At 41.8% G+C, this 24,246-nt stretch overlaps 1 protein-coding gene across 2 annotated transcripts in view; it reads right to left on the bottom strand.

The window, feature by feature from the left end:
- Positions 1-24,246, bottom strand: part of Zzef1 (zinc finger ZZ-type and EF-hand domain containing 1) — a 127,134-nt gene that overhangs the window by 54,895 nt on the left and 47,993 nt on the right. The window contains exons 13-29 of one of the 2 annotated variants that reach the window (XM_013347310.2): positions 23,713-23,925; positions 22,490-22,590; positions 21,070-21,239; positions 19,930-20,063; positions 17,336-17,406; positions 15,769-15,883; positions 11,802-11,961; positions 10,380-10,501; positions 10,159-10,281; positions 9,209-9,375; positions 9,048-9,129; positions 8,375-8,576; positions 7,120-7,268; positions 5,232-5,472; positions 3,240-3,319; positions 1,568-1,661; positions 181-646 (exon numbers count right to left, since the gene is read on the bottom strand). In XM_013347310.2, coding sequence (XP_013202764.1) covers positions 181-646; positions 1,568-1,661; positions 3,240-3,319; positions 5,232-5,472; positions 7,120-7,268; positions 8,375-8,576; positions 9,048-9,129; positions 9,209-9,375; positions 10,159-10,281; positions 10,380-10,501; positions 11,802-11,961; positions 15,769-15,883; positions 17,336-17,406; positions 19,930-20,063; positions 21,070-21,239; positions 22,490-22,590; positions 23,713-23,925 — 2,690 coding nt within the window. The remainder of the gene's footprint in view (positions 1-180; positions 647-1,567; positions 1,662-3,239; positions 3,320-5,231; positions 5,473-7,119; positions 7,269-8,374; positions 8,577-9,047; positions 9,130-9,208; positions 9,376-10,158; positions 10,282-10,379; positions 10,502-11,801; positions 11,962-15,768; positions 15,884-17,335; positions 17,407-19,929; positions 20,064-21,069; positions 21,240-22,489; positions 22,591-23,712; positions 23,926-24,246) is intronic. The other variant, XM_026780042.1, reaches the window with a different exon arrangement.

Below are 24,246 nucleotides of genomic sequence, written 5' to 3' on the forward strand. Positions count from 1 at the left end.
CAATGCTCTTAACCATTGAGCCATCTCTCCAGCCCCTTAAAATTTTTTATGCACTATATTTTGATTGTATCTTTTCTCTTATCCCTTATTGTTCATTTTGAACATGAACTTCAAGCCTTTGGCTAGAGTGGGTACCTACAGCTTGAAAAGGGAAAGTGCTGGAGAAAATGAATGGCTCACCTCTCATGTGAGAGTGACTGATCTTTTATGAAGTCCATGACATCCTTCAGTACAGGGTATTTCTCTTTGACTGTGGGGACTGGCCTGGTCTCCTCCATGGATCTGAAAGAGAGCAGCCGCAGTCGTCCTCGGGTGAAGGCAGGCCGCCGGGTGGGTGTGGACGGCGATGAGGGCTCTTCAGCTGTGGACACTTGTGTAGCAGAGGGGCCACTGCTGGGTGGTAGCTTTGGCTGGATCTCCAAGCCAGGACTCTTGTCACCACCTGTAGTCGCGGCTGCAGCTTCTGTAGGGGATGCTGAAGCCTGGAAATGCTCTTCCACCACAGAGCTTGTCCTCTGGCGCCTGTCAAGTGGCTGGAGATGATCAGTTTCATCAACAGGCACCAATTTGTCACAGTTTTCTTTTAAACTTTTGCTTGTGGGCAAAAATTTCAGTAATAAAAGACTTTTCTGAATGCATTCTTTTGCTAAATGAAAACAAATAAAAACAAGAAAAAGTCAAAATTAAACTTACAATCTACTTTTGGAGAAAGAATAATCTATTTAAACTTCATAACTAATGGCAAGAAATGCCTTCATGAGAGCTGTTCCATGTGCACCTACCGACAGAACAGAATCATGTCTATCTCACTGTACAAATCAGGATCTTGCCACGAATATAGCATACTTTCTAAAGTTGTACAGACATGATCATTTCAAACACATCTAGATATAGCAATAGAAGGACCCTGCTATAAACCCAATACTCAGTCTCAATAATTGTCAACCACAGCCAATCTGGTGTCCTATTCCCTCTCCCTGATAACTTGCACAAAGCTTTTCCTGTCACTGCACTTTCATCTGTAAATATTTTATAAACACAGTACAGCCAGGCTGGAGAGATAGCTCAGTGGCTAAGAGTGCAAACTATTCTTGCGGAGGATCAGAGTTTGACTCCCAGACTGACATCAGACAGCTTACAACTTCTTGTAACTCTAGCTCCAGGAGATCAGAAACACTCCATGGGCACTGCACTCATGTGCACATACCCAGAGACAAATGCACATTATTAAAAAAATTCTTAAAAAGTATTAACAGACATATGCATTCTAAAAATCAATAGTAGTTATTTAATTTCCATGGCTAGTCAATGTGCACTACTTTAAAAACATAATAAGATATAGCTCAAAAACACTTAACATCTCATATGAGAGAAGTCATTACAAAGACGCCCCACTTCAAGAGTGTAGGTGAACAGTAACTCCTCTCTGGCATTTTCTCCATTTCCTTTCTTAATTCCCTAGGTCAACACAGCTCAATTAAGATAACCTGGAAGATGGATACCTATTCCCAGGTTTAGAAATGAAACCCAATGGCCCAGCTGTGGTAGCTCATATTGGCACACTCACCCAGGCTCTCTGGGTTCACCTCTGCTGCTTCCAAACCACGTTTTTCTTCTGCCTCATTTCCCAGGCTCACCAGGGACTTCTGCTTCATCTCTAACTGGGGAGATGACAGGAGCCACACAATTAAGCTGTCAGACAGAGTAGCAACTGCCATGGAAAACTACTTCAAAGTCAAATGATGCTGAGACAGTGGAGGACATCACAGCTATGCCCAGTACAGACACAGCACTGAGCTGTTTTTGTTTGTCCTAGGAGCAGTTGAAGTAAAGGAAACCCTCTTCACTATGTGATATCTGAAAGGAGTCTGTACTGTAACTTTATTACTTTAAAAATTGAAGACTAGGCCAGGCGATAGTGGCGCACGCCTTTAATCCCAGCACTCAGGAGGCAGATACAGGCGGATCTCTGTGAGTTCGAGACCAGCCTGGTCTACAGAGCTAGTTCCAGGACAGGCTCCAAAGCCACAGAGAAACCCTGTCTCGAAAAACCAAGAAAAAAAGAAAAAAAAAATTGAAGACTAGAGAGACATAGCTCAATGACAGAGTGCTTATCCTGCAGGTGGAACATTCAATCTCCAGTGCCTCACAGCTAAACAAACAAATAACTAGAACACTGTTGTTGGAGGATTCTTTAATACCACTAGGAGAGACAAAAAAAAAAAAAGTGGAGATCTAGGGAAATGTAGTGTGATAGGGCCACATATCTAATTTGCTGTGAAGGTCAAACAGAAACCTGAAGTCTATTCTACCCTGAACACAAGGACACTCCCAAGTGAAGCGCTCTTGCAGAGAAGGGTGTTGAAGGCCAGTCATTGCCAGGGCATGGTCCATAATTTGGAGAGTCTTGAAAGAAAGGGCATATCTGTTGTATGGCTAAGGTCTCAAAGAGAGGAATGGCATCTTATCAAGCCATCATCAGTCATAAGCTATATCAGAAGCATAATCTACAAAGTATCTGGCCAACTGCTAAACCCTTTCTATGGAACTACTTGTGGTAGCCGACTTTCTCAGATATTCTTTGCCTTTCGATTTTAGTTAGGAGTACTGTGTTTCACTTTTATTTTAATATAATACCACATTACCATATGACATTGTGACACAGTATTATATAATTATAACATACATGATTAGGGATGTGGCTCAGTTGGTTGAGTGCTTACATAAAGCCCTGGGATTGATCCTTAGTGCCACATAAATCAGGTATGGTGGCTCATGCCTATAGCGTTAGCTTTTGGGAGGTGGAGGTAGGATAGGAAGTTCAATGCCAGCCTCAGCTACATAGGAAATTTGAGACCATCCAGGACTACAGAAACCCCTGCTCAAAAAACAGAAGACAGACACAGACACACACAGACACACACAGACACACACACACACTAACTAATCAACATTTGGTTCTTCCATGTTACTGCTGTAGACCCATTTCTGCAATATGCTAGGGCCTTTTCTCTCCCTAACACTGGCACTGGCTGTTCAGTATCCATAAGGAAGTCTTAAGAGTTACAAAAGGAGATAGAAAGGGCTCAGTTGAACCCTATTTACTTGGCATTTTCAACACGTAATTAAATTATGATCCAAGGGCTATAAAAGTTTGCATCTATTCATGATTGAAATTTGGTTTATTGAAGTGGGAAAATCTAAGGCATGTCACAACTTCGTGGGGAGGCAAACCTTACCATCCATATTCGAATCCCATCTGCCAGGGAATACACCTGAGAGAACTCCTCACTCAGGGTTATCTTGCCCCCGCTGTTTACTAGGAAAGAAGAAGAAAGGAAGAGATTACATTCAGCTGGCACAATTCACTGCTGCAGCATTAACCCTCTGAATCCTAGCACCCTTCTGACACATACTAGGGATGGTAAAAGGAAAAGCACAAAATCTAAGTTCTCCATGTCATTTCAATCTAATTTTGCTCAAGTTAAAAATTTATGAAATAGAGATGGGGGAATCCTTGGACTCCTTAACTAGCTAGCCAGCTTAGACAAGACTTGGGAAAAAAAGGACTCTGACATGGGAAGCAGCTTACAGTACATTAATAAGAAAGCAGATTATGAAACAGTATAAATGATTTTTTAAAAAAAACTACCTTTAAGATATGAATGGACAAATACATATACAATGAATCTATCTAAGGCCTGGTAGATATGTAGAAATATGTTGGCAGAGGTACTGTGATAAGATTATAGTTCATAATTACTTTAATCTTTCCTTTAGTTTGTAAGCCTCTGTAAGAATGAATATAATTTTTTCTAATTAGAAAAATAACAACCCCCATTTAAAAAATATCTCTGAAGCCTGCCACTTCTCATCAAAATCAAAAGCTAATATCCTAGAACAGGGTGAAACAGGCTCTACAACAGGCACCAGGAGTGCAAAGCTGAGAAAAAGACATGATCCCGGCCCCAAAAGCTTACAATCTAGTTGAAATTTCTCATTTTCCTGATTCTACAGGGGTCACATCATATCATGGAATTAAGGCAACTCAAAAGACTAATAATAACCCACGCTTTAGAGAAAAAAATGAAGAAAACAGTTACAAAAGGCCATTCTCAATGTAGTTGAGTTTTGAAGAACTCTTGAATGGTTCTTAGATATGATGTATCTATCGTAAAGACGATAGCAGAGGGCCACAAGTGGTGGTATCTGCCTAGGTGAGGCAGATATTTGTGAGTTTGAGGCCAGCCTGGTCTACAGGGAAAGCTCCAAGCCAGCCAGGGTTATATAGTGAAACCCTGTCTTATTTATTTATTTTATTTTATTTTTTTAAAAAAAAGACAGTTACAGAATGAACTGAGTGAGATAAAACTTGTCCCTTTCAAACTGATAACGAAGGTAAGGGGTACAAATCAGTGGCAGAACAACAAATCCTTTATCTGTCTAACAAAAAGTCCCTTAAGTAACAAAGATGATTTGCTACCTTACCATAATTTGACTACAAAAACGCATGCTAATTTCTTTCCCAAAACCATGCAAATGACCTCTCCCCCATAGTTCAGTGAAGATATAGCTTCCATGTATCACTAATGTCTTAACATAGTTTTATTTGAATGGCTTTTTTAAAATATGTAAGATTTGAGGAGTAATTCAGATATTTTGGCAAACAGGAAATAAAGCGAGAGCTAAAGGACTGAGCTACACAGATTATAGAGATCATTATATATAATAATGATATGAGTCAATCACCTACTCTAACATGGGGAAGCATCTGCTCCTTCTTATTTTATCTGCAGTTGAAGGAACATGTACCCTGCCAAAGTGTTTGGGAAACCCATACTCAGCATTATGTAGGCTTTGAATGCTTTTCCCTGAATAAAGATGATGGTAGAGACCCTCCCTCCTTGTGGACAATGAGGAAAGGAGGTGCAGAAAGGTTGTCTGAGCATGCTGAGGCTGGGGCTAGGAGGGTTTTCTTTCAGTTAAATGTTTTGGTGGTAGTTTTCCATGGGAGTTCTGCAGAACAAGGTTACCTGACACAAACTGTAAGTTGCCAAGTGCTAATCGTAAATTAACCATTAATCTCTTGATTGGCAAAGTAGAACTGACAAGATTAAGTTGTAGACGTGGACTAATATCTTTAAGTATTTCTAGATCCTCGCTTAGATGGGCCTTCTTAAACCTTAGCAATTAGCCTTCAGATCAAACATATTCCCTGTAATATGAGTTACCATATTTTTGCAGCTTCTCATATAAATCTGGAGTGCGATACACCAGAGCAGCAAAGGTGGCGTTCACAGCTTGATCAATAGTGGAACCAGCAACTATATCTGTCTTTGGGGCCTGTTTTCTACATGCCTGTATGAATCCTTTGAAAAGTTCTGAATATGGCCCACAGAAGTTCTGAGCAGGCTCTGACTGGGCAAAATCAAGGAGAAAATGGCGGCAGGGATCATCAGGGATGTTCTTGACCTAGGATCAAGAGGAAAATCATCACATTTAACACACTCATATGAAAAAAAAAATCAATGAGCACCTACTAAGACAAAGCAGAAGTAAAAACACAACATGGTGCATGCTCTCAGGAAGCTTAAATCTATTTGGGAGACCAGAAAGATGTACAGGTTTAAAAAGTAAACACAAACAAAACCTAAGAGTGTTAAAACTAGAACTACCATAAAGCAAAATATCACCCAGTGTCAAATACCTAAAGGGGTACCCAGTGCTGAAAATTCACAGAGCTCCTGGCAGGTCAAAGTAATTAAGAAAAACCTCCTGAAGAACACAGGCTTAGGGATGGACACTGAAGGAAGGGAAGCCTTGGCCCTGAGACACAACCATTTGCAGAGGTTAAGAGTCAGCGGGGAGACTGACCTGGCCTGAAGTCTCAGCTGGGGAGTGGTGGGAACTAGAGTCAGATAGGTAAGGTGAAAGGAGACTGTGGAGAGCCTTGACTGTCACACTGAGGAGTTTAGACTTCACCCTGTGAGCAATGGGGAGCCATTAATGGTGCTTAGCAGTAGAATGACAAGATAATGCAGTGATTAAAAACAAAAACAAAAAAATCTTGATAGGTCCCAATGTAATAATGCAGGTGCAAAGAGAGGGCTTGGATAAAGATGGAGACTGAGGGGAGGACAGAGATGCACATCATAAGGAAGAATCTGTAGGGCTTGCAGCTGACCACACAGGAAGGGCAAGAACAGCGCAGGGATGAAGAAGGCTATGGAGCAGTGGTGAGGGCTAGGCAAGTAATGACCACTGAACAGTCTGTTGGGGAGGCATTCTGGTTTCACACTTTGGACTTAATGAGAGGCAGGATGTTGAAATGGAAACACCTAAGAGAAGACTGGAGTTTGCAGAAGAGCTATGGCCAGACGGATTACAGGATTATTCCCATAGTTGGGACAGTAAGAGAGGACAGAAGATGACATCCTGGGGGGGAAGGGAAGTTATGGGAAAGAAAAGGAAGTCTGAACATAGTCTACCCTTTAGAGAAGAGCAGGGAAAGGGCAACAAAGAGGGAGAAAGAACAGGTAGTAAGAAAAGATTCTCAGCTATCATGGACAGAAGGCATGGCCTAAAGGGTGGTGGATTTAACAGACAGAATGGAGACGAGAAGAGGAAGAGCCACTGGGTTTGAAATAAACCATGGGATAACTCTGGAGGAAGGAGGAATAGTGCAGAAGAAGGAAGGAAAAGAGAAGACTGGGAAAAGAGGGACAAGTAGAGACAGAGGGCAAACTAACTTGGTTTTAAAAATACCATATACCTAAGCTAAGTGCTACGTACAGCTCAGTGGGGAACAAAAGGAATGACACAAATCATTTAAAGTGTGATCCTGCAGGCACAAGAAGCAGAGTCCACGTCTGTGTGGTAATACCAAAGAGCCACAGAGCACTGACTATATTTCAACAGTCATTCGTTTAGACCACTCATTGTATTCAGGCCCCTGTTGTACAGAGGTTGGGGGATAAAAATAACAATGGCAGCTTCCGCTTCAAGGAGCTCATAGTCCCACAGAGGCGATAAGACAAAAACGCAATGTTTGTAACTTAAGGTAACAGATACAAGCCATAAGTTTCCACATAAACAGAAAGGTGACAGAAGAATAAATACCTCTTTCCCATCCTGGTGCTGGTGAGTGGGCCAGTTTGCTTCTAATTCTAACTCTGGAGAAATCTGATGCCTGAAGACAGGTTTCCATAAAGGAGAATTCAGGACTGAAGCCAATTTTGCCTGTGATACTGCCATGTTACTGCCTAAATCTGTAGAGAAAAGGAGGCTCATGAGGGTTCTATTTTTAATACAGTACACAAATCTTTGAGCTGATAAAAATTTTTTCGGAGGAAATTCACCTACAATTCTGAGAATGGATTGTGACACCTCATAAACATCCATTGTGGGTCACCCTGGAGCCTGAGCCCTGACTGCTGCTGCTCTGCTATCGGCAGGCACAAAGAGACTCAGAAAGTGGGAAGCGTGGTGGGAGCTAGCTCTCAGGCCTGATGGGGCCATGTCAGAATACTAATCATGGGAAAACACTCGCCATCTATAAAGCTATTTTCACACAACTAAACACTCACCTTAGGTAACAGAAGCGAAGTCTAGGGCAACATGAAGGTGCTGAGCACAGTGTTAGGTGTTAGCTCCAGGTGTTAGAGTGGAAGAGGTTTCTATTGTTCTGGGGTTTTTGCTTATTTGTTTTGTTCTCCCTTATGTCATTTTTCTATGACATTTTACTTTTACAATTAGAAAAACTTAAGAAGTGATATAGAGGAATAACAAAACAGAAAGAAAAAAAAACTTTTCTACAGGGTTTTACTATATGGCCTGTAATTCGCAACATTGACCAGGTTGACCTCACACTCAGAGATCCACCTGTCTCTGCTTCCTTAGTGCTGGGATTTAAAGTGTGCACCACCAGGCCTAAAAACAGAAAGATTTATTCTACAAGTCTTATAGAGATTTATTCCAAATCTTTGAAGAATTTAATAACAAGTTAAATTATTTTACGACAAAGCCATATTTCTACATCCACAGACTATATAAATATCCACATACAGTTGTTTGATTCTATATCTCTGCCCTCTGGCTAGACTATAGCTAAATCTATTAACAAATTAAAATTACTATGCTTGTTAAAATCTGGCTCCTCACCCACTTATCCTTCATAGACAGACTCCATGGCACCCTCTGGGATGAGGGCCAAAGCACAAGGCGGGAAACTTCCTGATAATGGTGCCAATAGAAACTGGCAGGGAATGTTATTGATACCTTGCTCTATCACTATGTGAGGACCACCTAGAAGAGAGCCCCATCTTGCTCCTCAACATGGTTCTGATGAAAAGGAAGAGCCAAGGTCACAACTTACGATGCACTGACTTAAGCGCCATGCACTGGGAAGCAAGACGCCCCATCAGTCGGGAGACAAGGAGTTGCAAATCCAAACCCCACGACACAGCAACATCAGGCAGGCCATATGCAGTGACAGTGAACTTGTATCCCCACTCATTGTTACTGCTGTCAGAATGAAAGAGGAACTGCAGCCGAGGACCATCCTTAAAGGTCACTTTCTAGAGACAAACAAAGTCATGTGGTCAAAGAGATGGCAGGAGGCTGTACCTCAGTAGTCAACAAGCAACTTGAAACTTAAAACATTTAAGTTTAAGAAAAAGTCTCTATTTCCAGAAGTTCAAACTATTAAAGGAGAAATGTACAAAGGTACAATTGAGCCCCCATATTTATAACCGTACTCACAAAGAAGCAAAACAAGGAGAAAAATGGCTGCTCATCTTTGAAAAACTTGGGTGACCCCTGTTTGCAACCTTTCGGATCAGCCATCATACTGATAGAGGCCTCTGCTCCCAACCAAGATTCCTGACAGCAGCCGACAACACAGCTCCCAACTGTTAGCCCAGAGAAGCAGAACTAACGGGGAGCTGGATCCACTAGTCAAGAATGATAGTTCTGTTGTCCCAAGGTCTAACAAAAGGAGAAAAACTGCAGAAGGGGACATTTCACCTCTTTCTGTGAATGCCACTCACCTTGGGCCATTTATAAGTGCCAACTTTGGTGTCATAGCGTGTCTTCCCACCTCTAGAGTCAGTAAATTCCAAATAATCGTACCTGTGGAAGCACAGTTCCTGTTACTTCCTTCTCGTGTTTTTGACCACTGTAGCTTTAGAAAAGATTCTACGACTCTCACCTTTTCTCAGTCTCACACCTCTCATCAAATTCCACCTCAAAATAAGTTGCCCCTGGGCTAACAAAGACAGACACTTCATGGCAGTTATTTTCATAGTTGTGGGTGGATTCCTTGGTCCATGTATGCAATACCACAGGCTGTTCCTGCTGCCAGGTCTCTACATCCATCTAGGAAAAAAAAATGAGTCATTTTTAAAAAACAGCTCAAATCACTCCACCACAGCTGGTACAACAGGGTGCTATCAGCATTGCAGGGGCATGGGCTCTAGCAGCTCTGAAAAGCAGGGCTAAATGGCATGTCACACTTGCAGTCCATATAGACATTAACACCTGCTCACCACTCAGTATAGTACACACCTGCTTTTACTATAGTCCTGGGGCTGTGACCAGCTTCTGTCTTTTAGCTACAGCAGAACTATTTCTTACAAATGATTACAAGTATGACTTTTCAATAGAGAATAAAACAAAACAAAAAAAAAACAAATTTGAGACTTAACAAAACAATAAGACTTAACATTGTTATTTAGGATTTTCGCAAATCTGAGACTTCTCCCTTCTTCCCTGACCTCCCTTCTTCCCTGACCTCCTTTTAAACCTATGAAATGTATATACATTTTCTATTGCCGTAGGGCTATTGTGGGATGCAGACCATTAGAAACTGTTTAATGAAAAATGAAGAAGAGACTTCTTTAAACACCAAACCTAATTTGCCTGTGAAGTCTTCTAAACTTCAGCTAAGTATTCACACCAATGAATTTCATACAGTTTCAAATGATATTAATTGCATGGCTTCCATTGGGTCTCTTTTCTTATGCTGATGAAGACAAATCTACTAGGGTCAGCATTTACTACCCTTGTTGGAAGAACTGATCTACATGTGGAGGCATCAGTCAGAGCAGCCACTCTCTCCCAGGAGAGGAAAATGCAGGTTCAAGGGCCACCTTGAGTCACCTTGCTCAGGCCTCCTTCAGGGTCACTGCAAAGCTTCTTCAGCAGCTCTGTGAGGGTGCTGAACTCTCTCAGGAGTGTGCAGTGAGAAACATCTAAATTGCAGAAGTCTAGCAGGAAGATGACCTGCAGGAGAATGAATGAAGGGCTTAGCGTGTACTTTAGGCTCTCCTGGGATGAGCACCCCTCCCAGTTTATTACAAACAGCTTCCATTTTCTCTTACCAATTGACGAGCTGCCATGGAAAACACTGAATTACATAATTTTTCTACTATGGTTTTTCCACTATACTGTGACAAAAGGGATTCTAAAATCACTCTTGTGCTTGCCAGAAACTGTCCCACATCTACAAAACATAAAGAGAGGAGTTAATATTTTATTTAGGAGAAACATTACTTGCTTCATTGTCACCAAAGATGAAGCTACAGAGCAGTGATTCTCAACCTGTGAGTCACAACCCCTTTGGGGATCAAATGAGCCCTTTCACAGGGTCCACCTAAGACTGATGTGGGATTCCCTCTGCATGCTGTGATTACCACTGATTAATAAAGAAACTGTTTTGGACCTATAGCAAGGCAGAACAGAGGTAGGCAGAGAAAACTAAACTGAATACTGGGAGAAAGAAGGTGGAGTCAAGGAGAAGCCATGGAGCTGCTAGTGAGAACTTTGCCGGTAGGCCACGAACCTCATGGTAAAATATAAAATAATAAAAATGGGTTAATACTAGATGTAAGAGCTAGCTAGAAATACACTTGAGTGATCAGCAAAGTAGTGATTTAAGTAACATTGTTTTTGTTGATTATTTTGGGAATCTGAGCAGCCAGGAAACAAACAAGCAGCTTCCTACTATATAAGACCATCAGAAAACACAGATATTTACATTATGATTCAAAATCGTAATGTAGGCCGGGCGGTGGTGGCTCACGCCTTTAATCCCAGCACTCGGGAGGCAGAGGCAGGCGGATCTCTGTGAGTTCGAAACCAGCCTGGTCTAGAAGAGCTAGTTCCAGGACAGGCTCCAAAACCACAGAGAAGCCCTGTCTCGAAAAAAACAAAAAAAAAAAAAAAACAGAAAAAAAAAACAAAAACAAAATCGTAATGTAAAAATTACAGTTATGAAGTAGCAATGAAATAATATTATGGTTGGATGTCACCACAACATGAAAAACTGTATTAAAGGGTCACAGCATTAATAAACTTGAGGACCACAGCTGCCCAGGAATACAAAAGCTGGGGTTTTACATCAGATGAGACTGTTAGCCATCGTGAAAATGCTTCTGGAAGGGAAAAACAGTGGAGATTTTAGTAAAAGGCTGCATTAGAGTGAGCGATGCCTTTGTTCTGGTTACTTTTCAGAGAAGTGGAGATAACATTTCTACAAGCGAAGCTATGCCAGTCATAGAGGTACATGCCTGTAAACCCTGACTGTGAGGCTGAGGCAGCAAAACTTTGAGTTTGAGGTCAGCCTGGGCTAGTAGTGAGACTCTGTGTCAAAGAAGAAAGATAAATATCAGCCCTGTTACAGGGCTGTGATACAGGAAGCCACGTGCACACCTGATATGTAAGGACACGAGTTACTGAGGAAGGGCATTCTCGCTGGGTCAGATTCTGACACCTGTCTGCGACCATGGATTGCTGACACTCACATTTTTCAATAAGATCCGTGGCGAGCTCTTTGGCTGCAGTGTCCGTGCTCTTGAGCTGCAGGAAGCACCAGGAGAGCAGGCTGCCTTGCACAGACCAGAACAGGGAGAAGAGCACAGAGCCAACCTCCCCATGGGCCCGGCTGAGCATCAACAGCTCACACTGCAAAAAAGCAAAGTGTCCAGACAAGACTATTCAGAGAACGCAGTAAGAGCAACAATTACTGGAAAACAAAACACTATGCACATGGGGAATAGTCAATCCCATAGCAAATCAAGAAAGACACTTTATGAAGACTCCCCTCTACAAAAGGTTTTCTGCATTCCAAGGAGCCCATCCCACTGCTGATCTCTTCATTCTCTTATATCTTCACATTTCTTTTCTCTTTGTGGCTCTTCCCAAGTATTTGATCAAATTTCTCCTATCCTAAAATAACTGTTCATCTTTTTATGGATGTCTAGCCATCATCTTTGTTCTTAAAACTTTCTTTGAAGGGGTCACCTGACCTCTAGAGATAAGCTCTTGCACACAAGAATCATAGGCATATCGGAAGGTGGAATCAACTTCCCCAAGCTGGAACCAAACCATCAGATAAATTATGATATGTCAAAAAGCTATTGGACACAAATGAAAGACAGCACATATATCAACATTAATGAATCTAAAAAACAATGCTCATTAAAGCAAATGTGTCACAGAGGATTGCATGCATATGATTCTGTAAGGCAAAACAAAGACTCTGTGTCAGAATAACTAGACAAAAAAATAGAGAACCAATGAGCCCAAATAAAGTTATTTAGAGAGGAGCGAGGAAGCTAGGCCACCAAAGGGCTAGTGGCAGGGAGCCTGAACTTCAGGGAGACTAGTTCTTAAATAAGAGCTTTGTTTTTTAAATTGTTTGTGTGTGTCATCCATCCATCCATCCATCCATCCATCCATCCATCCATCCATCCATCCATCCTCTTCTGCATGTGTACCTCATTTAAAAGGTAGCTCCATAGCTGGGCATGATGGTACATACTTTTAATTCTAGCACTGAGGAAGCAGAGTCAGGTAGATTTCTGTGAGTTCAAGGCTAGTTTCTACATAATGAGTTTCAGGCCAGCCAGGGTGTAAGACCCTGCTGTATGTTTGTATTTATTTATTTAGTTTTTTTTTTTTAATGGTTTCTCTGTGTAGCCCTGGATGTCTGGAACTTACTCTGTAGATCAGGCTCGCTCAAACTCAGAGTTACCTGCCCTTGCCTCCTAAGTTTTGAGATTAAAGGTGTGTACCACCACATCTGGCTCTTTTTTTTTTTAAGGGAAAAAAAAAGATGGAGAGCTGAGTTACTTCAGAGATTGAGAACACTTATTTCTTTTGCAGAAGACCTGAATTCAGTACCCAATACCTACATGGTGGCTCATGGTTCCAAGGGATCCAATGCCCTTTTCTGACATCCAAAGGCACCAGGCATGTATGTCATGCATATACATGCATACAGGCAAAATACTTACACACATAAAATAAAAATAAACATAAACTTCAAAAACTAATAGATGCCTTCATTTATTATGGTTTTACTTCTGCCTTTCATTTCTTTAATTCTAGGGGCACCATTCCTCACAGGTATCAATTATCACCTGGAGGTCAAAGCTCCTTCCTGTACCTCAGATGCTCTGTTCACCCTGCCCTCACTTTTCCTCCTCCCTGAGCTGCAGTTCTCTTGAAATCCTGCCCACGATCTTTCCTGTTCTTCCAACTGTCCTTTCTTTGCAGCTGTCCTCCAGTTGCCCAGCTGTCCAGCCACAGCTTCAACTACCATCAGTGTGTTTTACATTATGATCCTCAGCATTGACTCCTTTCTGCAGTGTGCAGCCGGATCTCACCGCCTGAAGGCTCTACCTGTCAAGAGTCCATTCATTGCTTCTTCTCTTCAAGTGCCTGTTCCTTCCCATCTCCACAGGCTCTCTCAACCTACACTGCCTCCATCTTCTCTGCTAGACAAGACCTTATTTATGTCTCTCCCAGGTTCCAGCACTGCCTTCTTCAGCCCTTCCTGAACTCCTTTGGAAAGGACTGGGTGTGCTCCCCGGCCTCTCCCAGGACCACATGCCCACACTCTAACAGCATGACTACATAGTGAGAAGTGTCTGATCGATGCCATCGCATGTCATCTGCTCTCCTGACTGGGCTCCTCCATCACTAGATCCCCTGTGCCTGGAGCAGGGCCTTGTACACAGCAGGCATCCAGTGGATACAGGTGGCTTAATAAACTCAGGAGAAAACGTTCAGGTAAGCAGTTCTGGCCACTTTTACACTTTTTCCTAATCCAACTCTACCTCTTTTGTCTAATCACCAGTATCTGAGGGGACTATGTTAGTGGCTGAATGATCTCTGCCGAGGAGCTTCAGTGCAGCTCTAACGTCCCCTGTGTTCAGATGAGAGATGGCTGACAGGATAAGCACTTGATCTCCAAGTGCTAAGGCTTATGGGAAATCTCTTGACACAAATGCCACCTCATTTCTCTAGTTAGCTTACAAGTTTGACCCTGTGGAAAGAAGACAAGACAGAGTGCCCCAGATTTTAGTCCTGGCTCCAGCATTTAGCAATTCCTCCCACAGGAAGCACAACCAACAAGAGTGAAGCCCAGTGGAATCCCTTAAGTTTTCTACCTCAGCATGTGACTGCAGAGGGATCAGGGAGGGCTCAGAAAGACTTGCACTCTAGGAACATACAGGATGGCAATAAGCTTCAAGGCATGGGAATAGCAGAAACAAAGATGGAGACTAGAATGAACAGTGGCCAACTAGGGTGAAGAGCACATGTTGATAAGAAGTAGTTAGAGTGAACATTATAAGGAAGATCAGAGATGGGCAAAAGAGTCCAGAAACATGACGGAAAGCACAAAGTCAAAAACAAAGAATTAATGTAATGCAGAAGTCATGTTAGTTTGAAGACATGGTAGCTAAACAATGGTCAGTCTCAGTGGGCCTGTGACCACTGATGACTTAATTAGCCTACATGCTCTGTAAGGGTTACAAGAGAAATAGCAGAACTGCTCACTAGCCCACTACTGTGGGTCGCTCTATCAACAACTTGATAACAGGAAAACACTAACAACTGGAGGAGTTCAGGGCCAGGGATGTGGCTCAGTTGGTATGTCAGTTGCCTAACATACATGAAACCCTGCATTTCATTCCAGTACTGTAAAAACTGGGTATAGTGGTACACGTCATCTACAGTCAAAGCACACAGGAGATGGAGGCAGAAGAATCATATAGCTTTGAAATCATTCTGGGTAGGCTAGTCTAGGACAGATGAGACTGTATGAAAAACCAAAAGCACCAAAAATAAATAAATCAATAAATAAATAAACAAATAGACCTAAAGACACTAAACCACAAGATACAAGGTAAGTTATTCTGAGCTTTACATTTCCAAATTCCTTTCTCAAACTCTTGGGTGCTTGGTAAAACTGTTTAAGCATTTTGCAATCAGCAGTATGGGGTAGGGCCTGGAAACCATATTTCTATCAGGCAATGCTTATCTGGGAGCAGCATAGGCTGCACTCTGAGAAGCACAAAATATATCACCAACACAAGATAAAGAGATCATAGCATCATAGTGGACAGGGCTAAAAATTCATGAACTCATCTTAAGTTTTCAAAAAATCAACGCAGTTTAAAAAAAAAATCAGGTCTTGCTGGGCTCACTGAGCAGTACTCACTGGGGAACTTAATGACTCCAGCCTCTGCTCACAGAAGTCTTAGCAACCAAGCACTCTTACGTTTTTACTTCTTGCTGAAGTAAACAAAAAGCCCCTAATTTGTTTGCAGGGGTTGGCTAGGAACTTCTGTGTCCATGTGAAGCAGTCAATACCAAAGTATAATCATATTGTAAAGGAGGGCTACAAGGAGGGCACAGCAGCTGGCTAACTATGTTCCTGAAAGCAGGAAGTAAAGACAACAGGTGGCTGTCACTAGGTACCTCTCGCGCAGCAACAGACAGGAGGGTGTTCATGACTGCCAGGACTTCACTGGTGTTTGTGCTGGCCAGGTCACTTTTCTCAGGTAAAAGTAGAAGACCTCCTGGATCCCTATCACTGAAAGGATACAAACTTGTCAAACATCTGGTTACAACATGTTTTCTACCTTTAAGGTTCCAAAAAGAATATAGACAGATTTCAATGTCAGGGGTCCGAAAGACAAACTGCATGGTCCATTATATTTTATGTAAATCTATTAGCATCTTCAATAACAACACATCTTCAAGTTCTCCCATTCCTGCTTCTCTTCTTTCTGCAAACTACTATTGCATGCTTTTGCGCATGCGCACGTGTTTACGTGTTGGCCAGAAGATAACCTTGTATATTGTTTGTATAGTGTTCCTCAGGAACTTTCCACTTTGAGAAAGGGCCACTCATTGGCAAGGGACTTACCACCTTGGCACCTCGGTTGCCTGGCCAGCAAGCCCTAGGGAACCACCTGTTTTTGTCTAGCACTAGGATTACAAGTCATATCACCATGCCTGGCCTTCCTTCCTTCCTTTCTTTTTTTTTTTTAATGTGGATTCTGGGGATTGAACTCAAGTTCAAGTCTTCTTGAACACTTTACCAACTGAGCTATCTCTCCAGCCCTCGTTTTTGTTTTTTTAGACAGGGCTTTTCTATGTAGTCTAGGCAGACCTGGAATTCACTAAGTATGTAGCCCAGGTTGGCTTCAAACTCCCATAAATCCTCTTGTCTCTGTTGCCTGAATGCTAGAATTACAGGCATGTGCCACTATACTGAATTGCAGTCAGTTTTTAAGTGGTTAGGTCTGTAGACTTACATATAAGACCTGAATCTCCTTTAATTATAGTTTTTGTCTTTAAAATTCCCTTTGAGGGGGCTGGAGAGATGGCTCAGAGGTTGAGAGCATTGGCTGCTCTTCCAGAGGTCCTGAGTTCAATTTCCAACAACCACATGGTGACTCACAACCATCTATAATGAGATATGGTGCCCTCTTCTGGGATAAAGGTGTACATGCAGATGAAGGACTCAATTAAGATAAAATAAATAAATCTATTAAAAGTCATAAAAATCATTAATAAAAAATTCCCTTAGAGGGCTGGAAAGATGACTCAGAGGTTAAGAGCAATGGCTGCTCTTCCAAAGGTACTGAGTTCAATTCCCAGCAACCACATGCTGGCTCACAACCATCTATAAAAAGATTTGGTGCCTTCTGGCCTGCAGGCATACATGCAGGCAAAACACTATATATATAATAAGTAAATAAATCTTGAAATAAAAATAATAAAATTCCCTTACAAACTGAAGCACTCAGAAAATAATCCACAAGGGCCCAGCTATAACTGGTTTTATAATAACGGGACTTGGGGTACAGCACTATTCCAGTCACTCTTATACCTAGGAGGAACTTAGAAACTGATCATTTTAGATTAGCAGAGAAATCACAATTCCAAAGACATGAGAAGCAAGAAATATCTAAAATAATAACAACAATAATTTTGCAAAGATTCAAAGTACTCGACATATAAAGAGAAGTAAACTTACCTAAAATATGTGCAGAGTGAACGGAAAGTGAGTTGCAGAGATTGCTTGTGTTCGTGCTCAGTGACATTCTTCTAGGAAACCAGAAACTGTACATTTAGAAAATCGATTCCATAACATTCTTGAGACCTTAGAGCAATACAGAACACCACCACCCACTGGACCATCTCATAACATCCAACTAAGCCAATAAACAGCACTCTCCATGGCTTCTGCATCAGCTCCTGCTTCCAGGTTCCTGCTCTGAGTTCTTGTCCTGACTTCCTTCAAGATGAACAGTGATGTGGAAGTTTAAGCCAAATAAACCCTTTTCTCCCTAAGTTGCTTTGGTCATTGTTTTTCATTATAGCAACAGAAACCCTAACTAAGATAGAAACTGGTACCAGGATCAAGGGGTATTGCTGTGATAGACCTGACCACGTTGTTTTGTGAGGACTGTAGAAGGACTATGTGGAACTCTGGGCCAGAAAAGCCACTGAGTATTCAGAGCTTGATCAGTTATTCTATGGGAGCTTGGAAGATCAGAGAGAAATGCAGATGATGGACACCTGGCTTGTGAAGTTCCAGTGGGAAGTTTGAGAATCTAGTAGGACCATTGCATATTCTAAATTAAGAATCTGTGGTTCTGATTAGCTGCGGTTGAAGAATCAGCTGTGAGTAACAAGAGACCAGAACCAGTAAACTAAAACTGTTGCTTTCCTTGGACAATTGACACTGATCAGCTGGGGTTAGGAAATAAGTAGTGATTAAGAGAAAAGACCAGCATCATTGGGGTGAAATCTTCTAGGAAGTGTTCCCTCAAAGTCAGCACACAGAAGTTGTGTTCCAGAGGCAGTCAAGATTGTACCTCACACCGGCAACCAAACTTAGTAATATATAAGAATCACCCAGGTGGTACTGGTTTTGAAGGCATGAAGGAGTCACAGAGAACAACTGAGGCTTGGCACTGTGAGAAGCCAGGAAAGGTTACTAGACAAAGTGCAGCCTCAATAGCAGCTAAAGACCCAAACTGAAGGGGTCATGGAGAGAAGCTGAGGCTTGGCACCATGAAGAGAGTCTAGGAGAGGCTATCGGTGAAAGTGCAGCCCAGTTGCAACAAGAGACTCCAGTATCTTAAAAGATTCCAGTACCATGGGATGACCATCAATGACAGCAACAGGTATGGAGCAGAGCCAGCCTGAGCCTAGGAGACAAGCTATGTGTGTTGCAGGCGGCAGAGCCAGAGAAGTGACCCAAGCCTTTTGGAGGAGCCCAGAAGACTGTGAGTGAGTAGCAGAATTGGACGTTGAGCTATTTATACACACTTGGAAAGTGGTTTTGCTTTGTTTTGATGGTGACTGTGCCCTGGTTCTTCTCTCTTGAAGTAAGACAGTATTTAACTTATTCTTGTATTTAATTTATTTTACAGGCATCCACAATTGAGAAACTTTTAATTTTTAAAGACATTTAGACCTTTACAAAGACTGGATTTTAAAAGAGACTGCATATTTTAGAGACTGACTTTTTCAAGACTGTGGGACTTTTAAAATTTGAAAAGTTTCTGTTGTAATGTTGATATTCATGTGTGACCTTGGAGCTGAACAAGAAAGGACATGTTACGGCTTACAGTGACATGTTTATGAGTCAAGTTGACAAGGGTCACCAGCCCTTGAACACCTCTTTCTAGAAAAGGCACTGAGGGAGATTTCAGAGAATTTAAGACATAAGCTTCTGCTAGGCACAGAACATAAGAAGATAACATTGGGAACCTAAAAGGGGCACAAGAAATAGTTACCTGAAGAGAATTGTTTGGCAACATAAAATTAGCAGGGCTGTTTAATTCACCAAAGTGTGAAGGAAAAAAGCAACCTGATCCCTTTCTGAAGGAATGAACAGAGACAAGGCTGCTTTGCTCACAGATACACCATTCAAGTAGTCAGATGTCTCCTGTTTCATGTGGGGAACATGCTAAGAACAACCTCAACGACTAATCATTCATTCAGCTACCTGATGAATGCTTCCAGCAAACAAATGGGGGAGTCTTGGTATAAAAGGTGCTGTTTGGCAGTGCTTTTAACTACGAAAAGCACCTTTAACCACAGTACTGAATCTGAGTAACATCGAGCAAGGCCCTAAGAAGTTAGGAAGAACTAACTGAGGTTCTCTTAAAACTTGGCTATATTTTCTTGAAAGCCATCTATTGAGCTAGTTATAAATAAAATAAATAGGTCAGGAATGACTTCAAATGACACTAGGTAGGTGGGAGAACTGAAAAGTGAGTGAGGTATATCACAGATGAAATTAAGTTAGCCTGAGTGACAAGGATTCACTGTATTACTGCTTTTTTTTTTTTTTTGTAATTTTCTTCTAATTGCTTTAACTTCTTTTTGGGAAAGAAAAGATAAGAAAATTTCATTGTAGGCTGGTCATAAGGGTGGAAACTCCACTGTGACTAAGAAGAGGACAAGCTGTGGATCTAGATTGAGAACAGCACATGTCTTTCAAAAGCTCATGCAAAGCACTGCGGATAGTGATGGCATCAGAAAACACTGTCGTGTATTTAGAGAAGATAAAGACTAACTCAGTTAATGGAACCCACACTTTTGGTACATAATTACCATCATGGTGAAGAGCTGGTTCCGCCGGGTCTGTCGATCAGGAAAGAAAATGGCAGCCCCATTGAGAAGGGTGTTCCTGACTTCTTGCTTTAGGATCTCCATGGGCACAGAATCTCCATCAGCTCTATCTACCACTAATGAAAAGGAACAATGGGGTCAGCTCTACCACATTCCACCTGTCTATTAATTAACCCGCTATAACTGATGACAAATTCACTATTTTCCATGTTGTGCTCTGTATCAAAGTGAGCTATTTCTGTGTATAGGTTAGGCAGTATAAGTAATTTAGCTTTTCTTTACATGTAACTAAAACAAAGACTATACAAACAAGTTTTTTACGTTTTTGTCTGTTCTCTTGAGACACTCTTGGCAAAGCCTTAAAAGTACTCTTAGATGTGGCATGTGTTTCATCCTCAATCTGTTATTACAATCTCTCACTCTCAATCTATTGGCCCAATCCCAGTGTTAGGATTTAACAGTGTGGCCGGGTGGTGGTGGTGCACGCCTTTAATCCCAGCACTTGGGAGGCAGAGGCAGGCAGATCTCTGTGAGTTCAAGACCAGCCTGGTCTACAAGAGCTAGTTCCAGGACAGGCTCCAAAACCACAGAGAAACCCTGTCTCGAAAAAAAGAAGATTTAACAGTGTGATAGTGATTACCCTCAATATAATAGAACTGTACCTGAAACTAGCAGGAAGTTGGCTGTAAAAGAACAAATCCTCAATCTAAAACACTAATCCAAAAGGCATCAAACAAAATGCTCCTGGTATGTTAGAGATATAAACCAGTTGGCAGAGCACTTGCCTCGTTTCGTGATGCTTTGGGTTTATGGGTCCAGGACCACATAAAACAGTGTAGTGATGCTTGCTTATAATTCTGGTACCCAAGAGCAGAGATAGGAAGATCAGAAATTCAAGGTCATTCTCAAGTGCTTAGTGAGTAGGAGGCCAGCTGGGATACATAAAACCCATTCTCAAAGAAAAAAGAAAGAAAAAAAAATGGGAGGGAGGGAGGAAGGAAGGTAGGCAGGTTCATGTCCCACAATCTCTTTCTGGCTCACATGGTCACTGGACCCCTCACACTTCTATAGCCAAGTGGTCACCAGTACAAAGTCACATTCAAGGCACTCCCCAGTCCCTACCATCACATAAGTGTGTGTAGAGCTCCTTGGCAGCCTGCATTCCCTCAGGGCACTGTACTGCAGGTTTCTCCTCCTCAGAGGCAGCTGGTGGGTCATTCTGCAGCACTGAGAAGCAGCTCTGCAGAAGCTGCAGCAGCAGGGTCTGTGCACAGATGCATTCTTCCCTTGGGCTTCAGAAGACAAAGAACATCAGAGAGCAGAAAGGCAGGTTCATTTCACCCTCCAAAGCTATGTAGCTGTCTACAAAGGATTTCCCTCAAGCCATCAGGTTCAGTAAAGGAACACCACCAGACACGTAGAAACAGACCCTGTCTGACTGCCCACTAGGGAAGGAAGCATATTTGTGATTTGTTTCTTCAAAATGAGAAGACAAATCATGTCCTTTATCTAAAAAGCTGAGATCAGAACATTTGAGCCTCAAACTTTGGATTTTTTTTTCATGATTTTGGAATATTGGCACATGCATGCATGCATCAGAGAGGGAAAAGGAAAGAGGGGAGATGAGCAGAAGGGGGGGAGGAGAAGAGGGAAGGTGGGGTAGAGGGAGCTCTCTTGGAGTCGGGACACGAGTGTGAATATGAAATTCATGGAGCTGGAGAGATGGCTTGCTCCACAACCATAAGAATTGACTGACATTCACATTTCAGTTCTGTGTAACAAGCTAGGCATCCCTGTGAGCTCAGCAACCCAGCCTCAAGGGGTGTGTGTGTGTGTGTTCAGGGAGGAAGTGGGGCACCAGGGACAGGAGGATTTCTAGGGTTTACTGGCTTTCAGCCTAGGTAAGAAAAAAAAAAGTGATATCCAATGCCCTCTTCTGGCCCTCACATACACACAGGTCCACATATCCACCCTCATGAGCACCAACTCATACACACACACACAAAATAAATAAATAAGTAGATAGATAGATATAAGTGAATGATTTTTTTAAATGAAATTCATTTGCATACAACTTTTTTATGCATTTTTTTTTCAGTGCTGCAGATTGAAGCCAGGGCCTTGTGCATGCTTAGCAAGCACTCTGTCACTAGGACTGAAGCCAGGACCTTGCGAATGCTAAGTTAGCACTATGCTGCGGGGTTATGACTCCCAGCCACACAATAGTTTTAGCTCAGCTGCATTTGACTGTGATTCATGATATGAAGTGAGATATGAAATTTTCCATTGTGGCATACAAACAGTTTTCCCAATTTTGGGATTTTGGATAAGAGATGCTCAACTTGCATCACGATAATGCCTGGCCTGTTTATACTAGCAGGACAATCAATAAGGAAATGTTTGAGGAAATATTTCCTAAACATTTTATAGAAATCTGAGGTGCCATTTTCAACAATCAAATATTTCAAATCAAAAAATAGATAAAAAGAATATCCATTTCAGCTTTTTTATGATTGTTGCTTTATAACAAATTCTGACCTACTTTTGCTTTAATTTACTGTAAAAATTCCAGAAGATCTGCAAATCAAGACCCGTGAAGTCCAGGAAAGACTTATATTTTAAGCCACTTTCCTTCTGCTGCACCTAAAAAAATAAAAACCAGAAAAAAAGTAAAATTAAAAATATATTTAGAGAAATATTGGGATGTCTCACTTACTTGTCATGGTTAAGAAATGAAATAACCCACCTGAGTGAAACTCCCTCACAACTTAGAAATACACGTGTGTGCAAACACAGATAACTATGACACTAACGCACAAATGGCCATGCAGGCTCTCTATCTTCATAACACATACATAAAGGTTTACATGATAATGATGCCCAGGACTGTCCTACAATGTATTTGACTTCCCTACTTGTGGGCTGCACTTCTGTTGTAACTTAGTTACTACTCATAGGCCTTTCTCTTTTCTCTGCTCTGATAAGAGTTCTTTTTTGTTTTCGTTTGTTTGTTTTTGTTTTTCGAGACAGGGTTTCTTTGGAGTCTGTCCTGGAACTGGCATTGCAGACCAGACTGGCCTTGAACTCACAGAAATCTGCCTGCCTCTGCCCCCCGAGTGCTGGGATTAAAGGCAGGCATCTTCATCACCTGGCCTGGTAAGAGTTCTTAGCTGACACAGACCCAGATGCCATATATGCACAGCTCAACAGCTTCTTGTGCACTGAAGACAAAGAAAGCTAAGGGTGGACACTGCTGCACACACATGAGGGCTCCCCTGAAGTTAGCCAAGCACTCCATGGTAAGTAAGATTCCCTTGAGTGAATTGATATTGTGATTTACTAGTAATTGTAAAAATCAGCATCAAAACCCCAATTATTTCAAACTCAAACCCTGACAGTTAATACATTTAATAAAAGAAATTCACCTCTAGACTTGAGAAGTAATTCTCAGACTTAAAGAACAAATCCCGTGATGCTGCTTTGTTTGCTGTCCCTGCACAAGCACAGGTAGGCACAGAACCATGTGCCTGCAGGTCTACTCCAGGCAACCTCACAAGTGCCACATGCCAAGTAGTGTTCCATAGACTGATGCCACAGAACCCACTCTGCCCAGCCTTTCTGTATTATTATGAAGTATGAGAGCTGTTGTGCTCACTGATATTGCCATCGCTTCAGAGAGGCCAAGTTTTAAAGATGCCTGTTTCCCTTAACACCGTCATTCATGTCTCCTGGAGAAATGCTGTACAACAACGGAAAAAACCCTACCAGGTCTTGGGCGAGCTGCTGTATGAATTGCAGAGTCCTGAGGAGCAGGGTGGCCCCACAGATATTCTCTGTGTCCTTTCTGCAATGGGCATAGAGGATACTTTGTTCAGCTTCTGCCCTTGCAGGCCGGAGGTACCCACTGATACTCAAGCCTTGTACACCCAAACGTTCTGCTGACTCCTGGCGTGTGCAGAGGAACTTCACCATCAAGTACTAGAAAGGATAAAAGAGAACTAAGAGAAGGAACTGGAATCCCTAAGTGCAATGAAAGAGGACTGAGAGGCCTTTTTTAGGAAAACCCCTCTTGGTTTTACTAAGCATTTTTTTTTATAAAGTGTCACCATACCTAATACTGGGGACACAAAATAAGTGGTATCTTCAGCCAACAGAAAAAAAGAACACAAGCACTAAGTCAAGTTCTGTAGAAATCATACCAAGAGCAATGGCTTTCTAAAAGGCAAAAACCAGGTAGAAGTGAGAGAATTAGTCTTGCTAAAAAAAGATATTTTTTTTTAATTTTATTTATTTATTAAG

Source organism: Microtus ochrogaster, chromosome 7, assembly GCF_000317375.1.
Source record: "Microtus ochrogaster isolate Prairie Vole_2 chromosome 7, MicOch1.0, whole genome shotgun sequence".
Taxonomy (NCBI): domain Eukaryota; kingdom Metazoa; phylum Chordata; class Mammalia; order Rodentia; family Cricetidae; genus Microtus; species Microtus ochrogaster.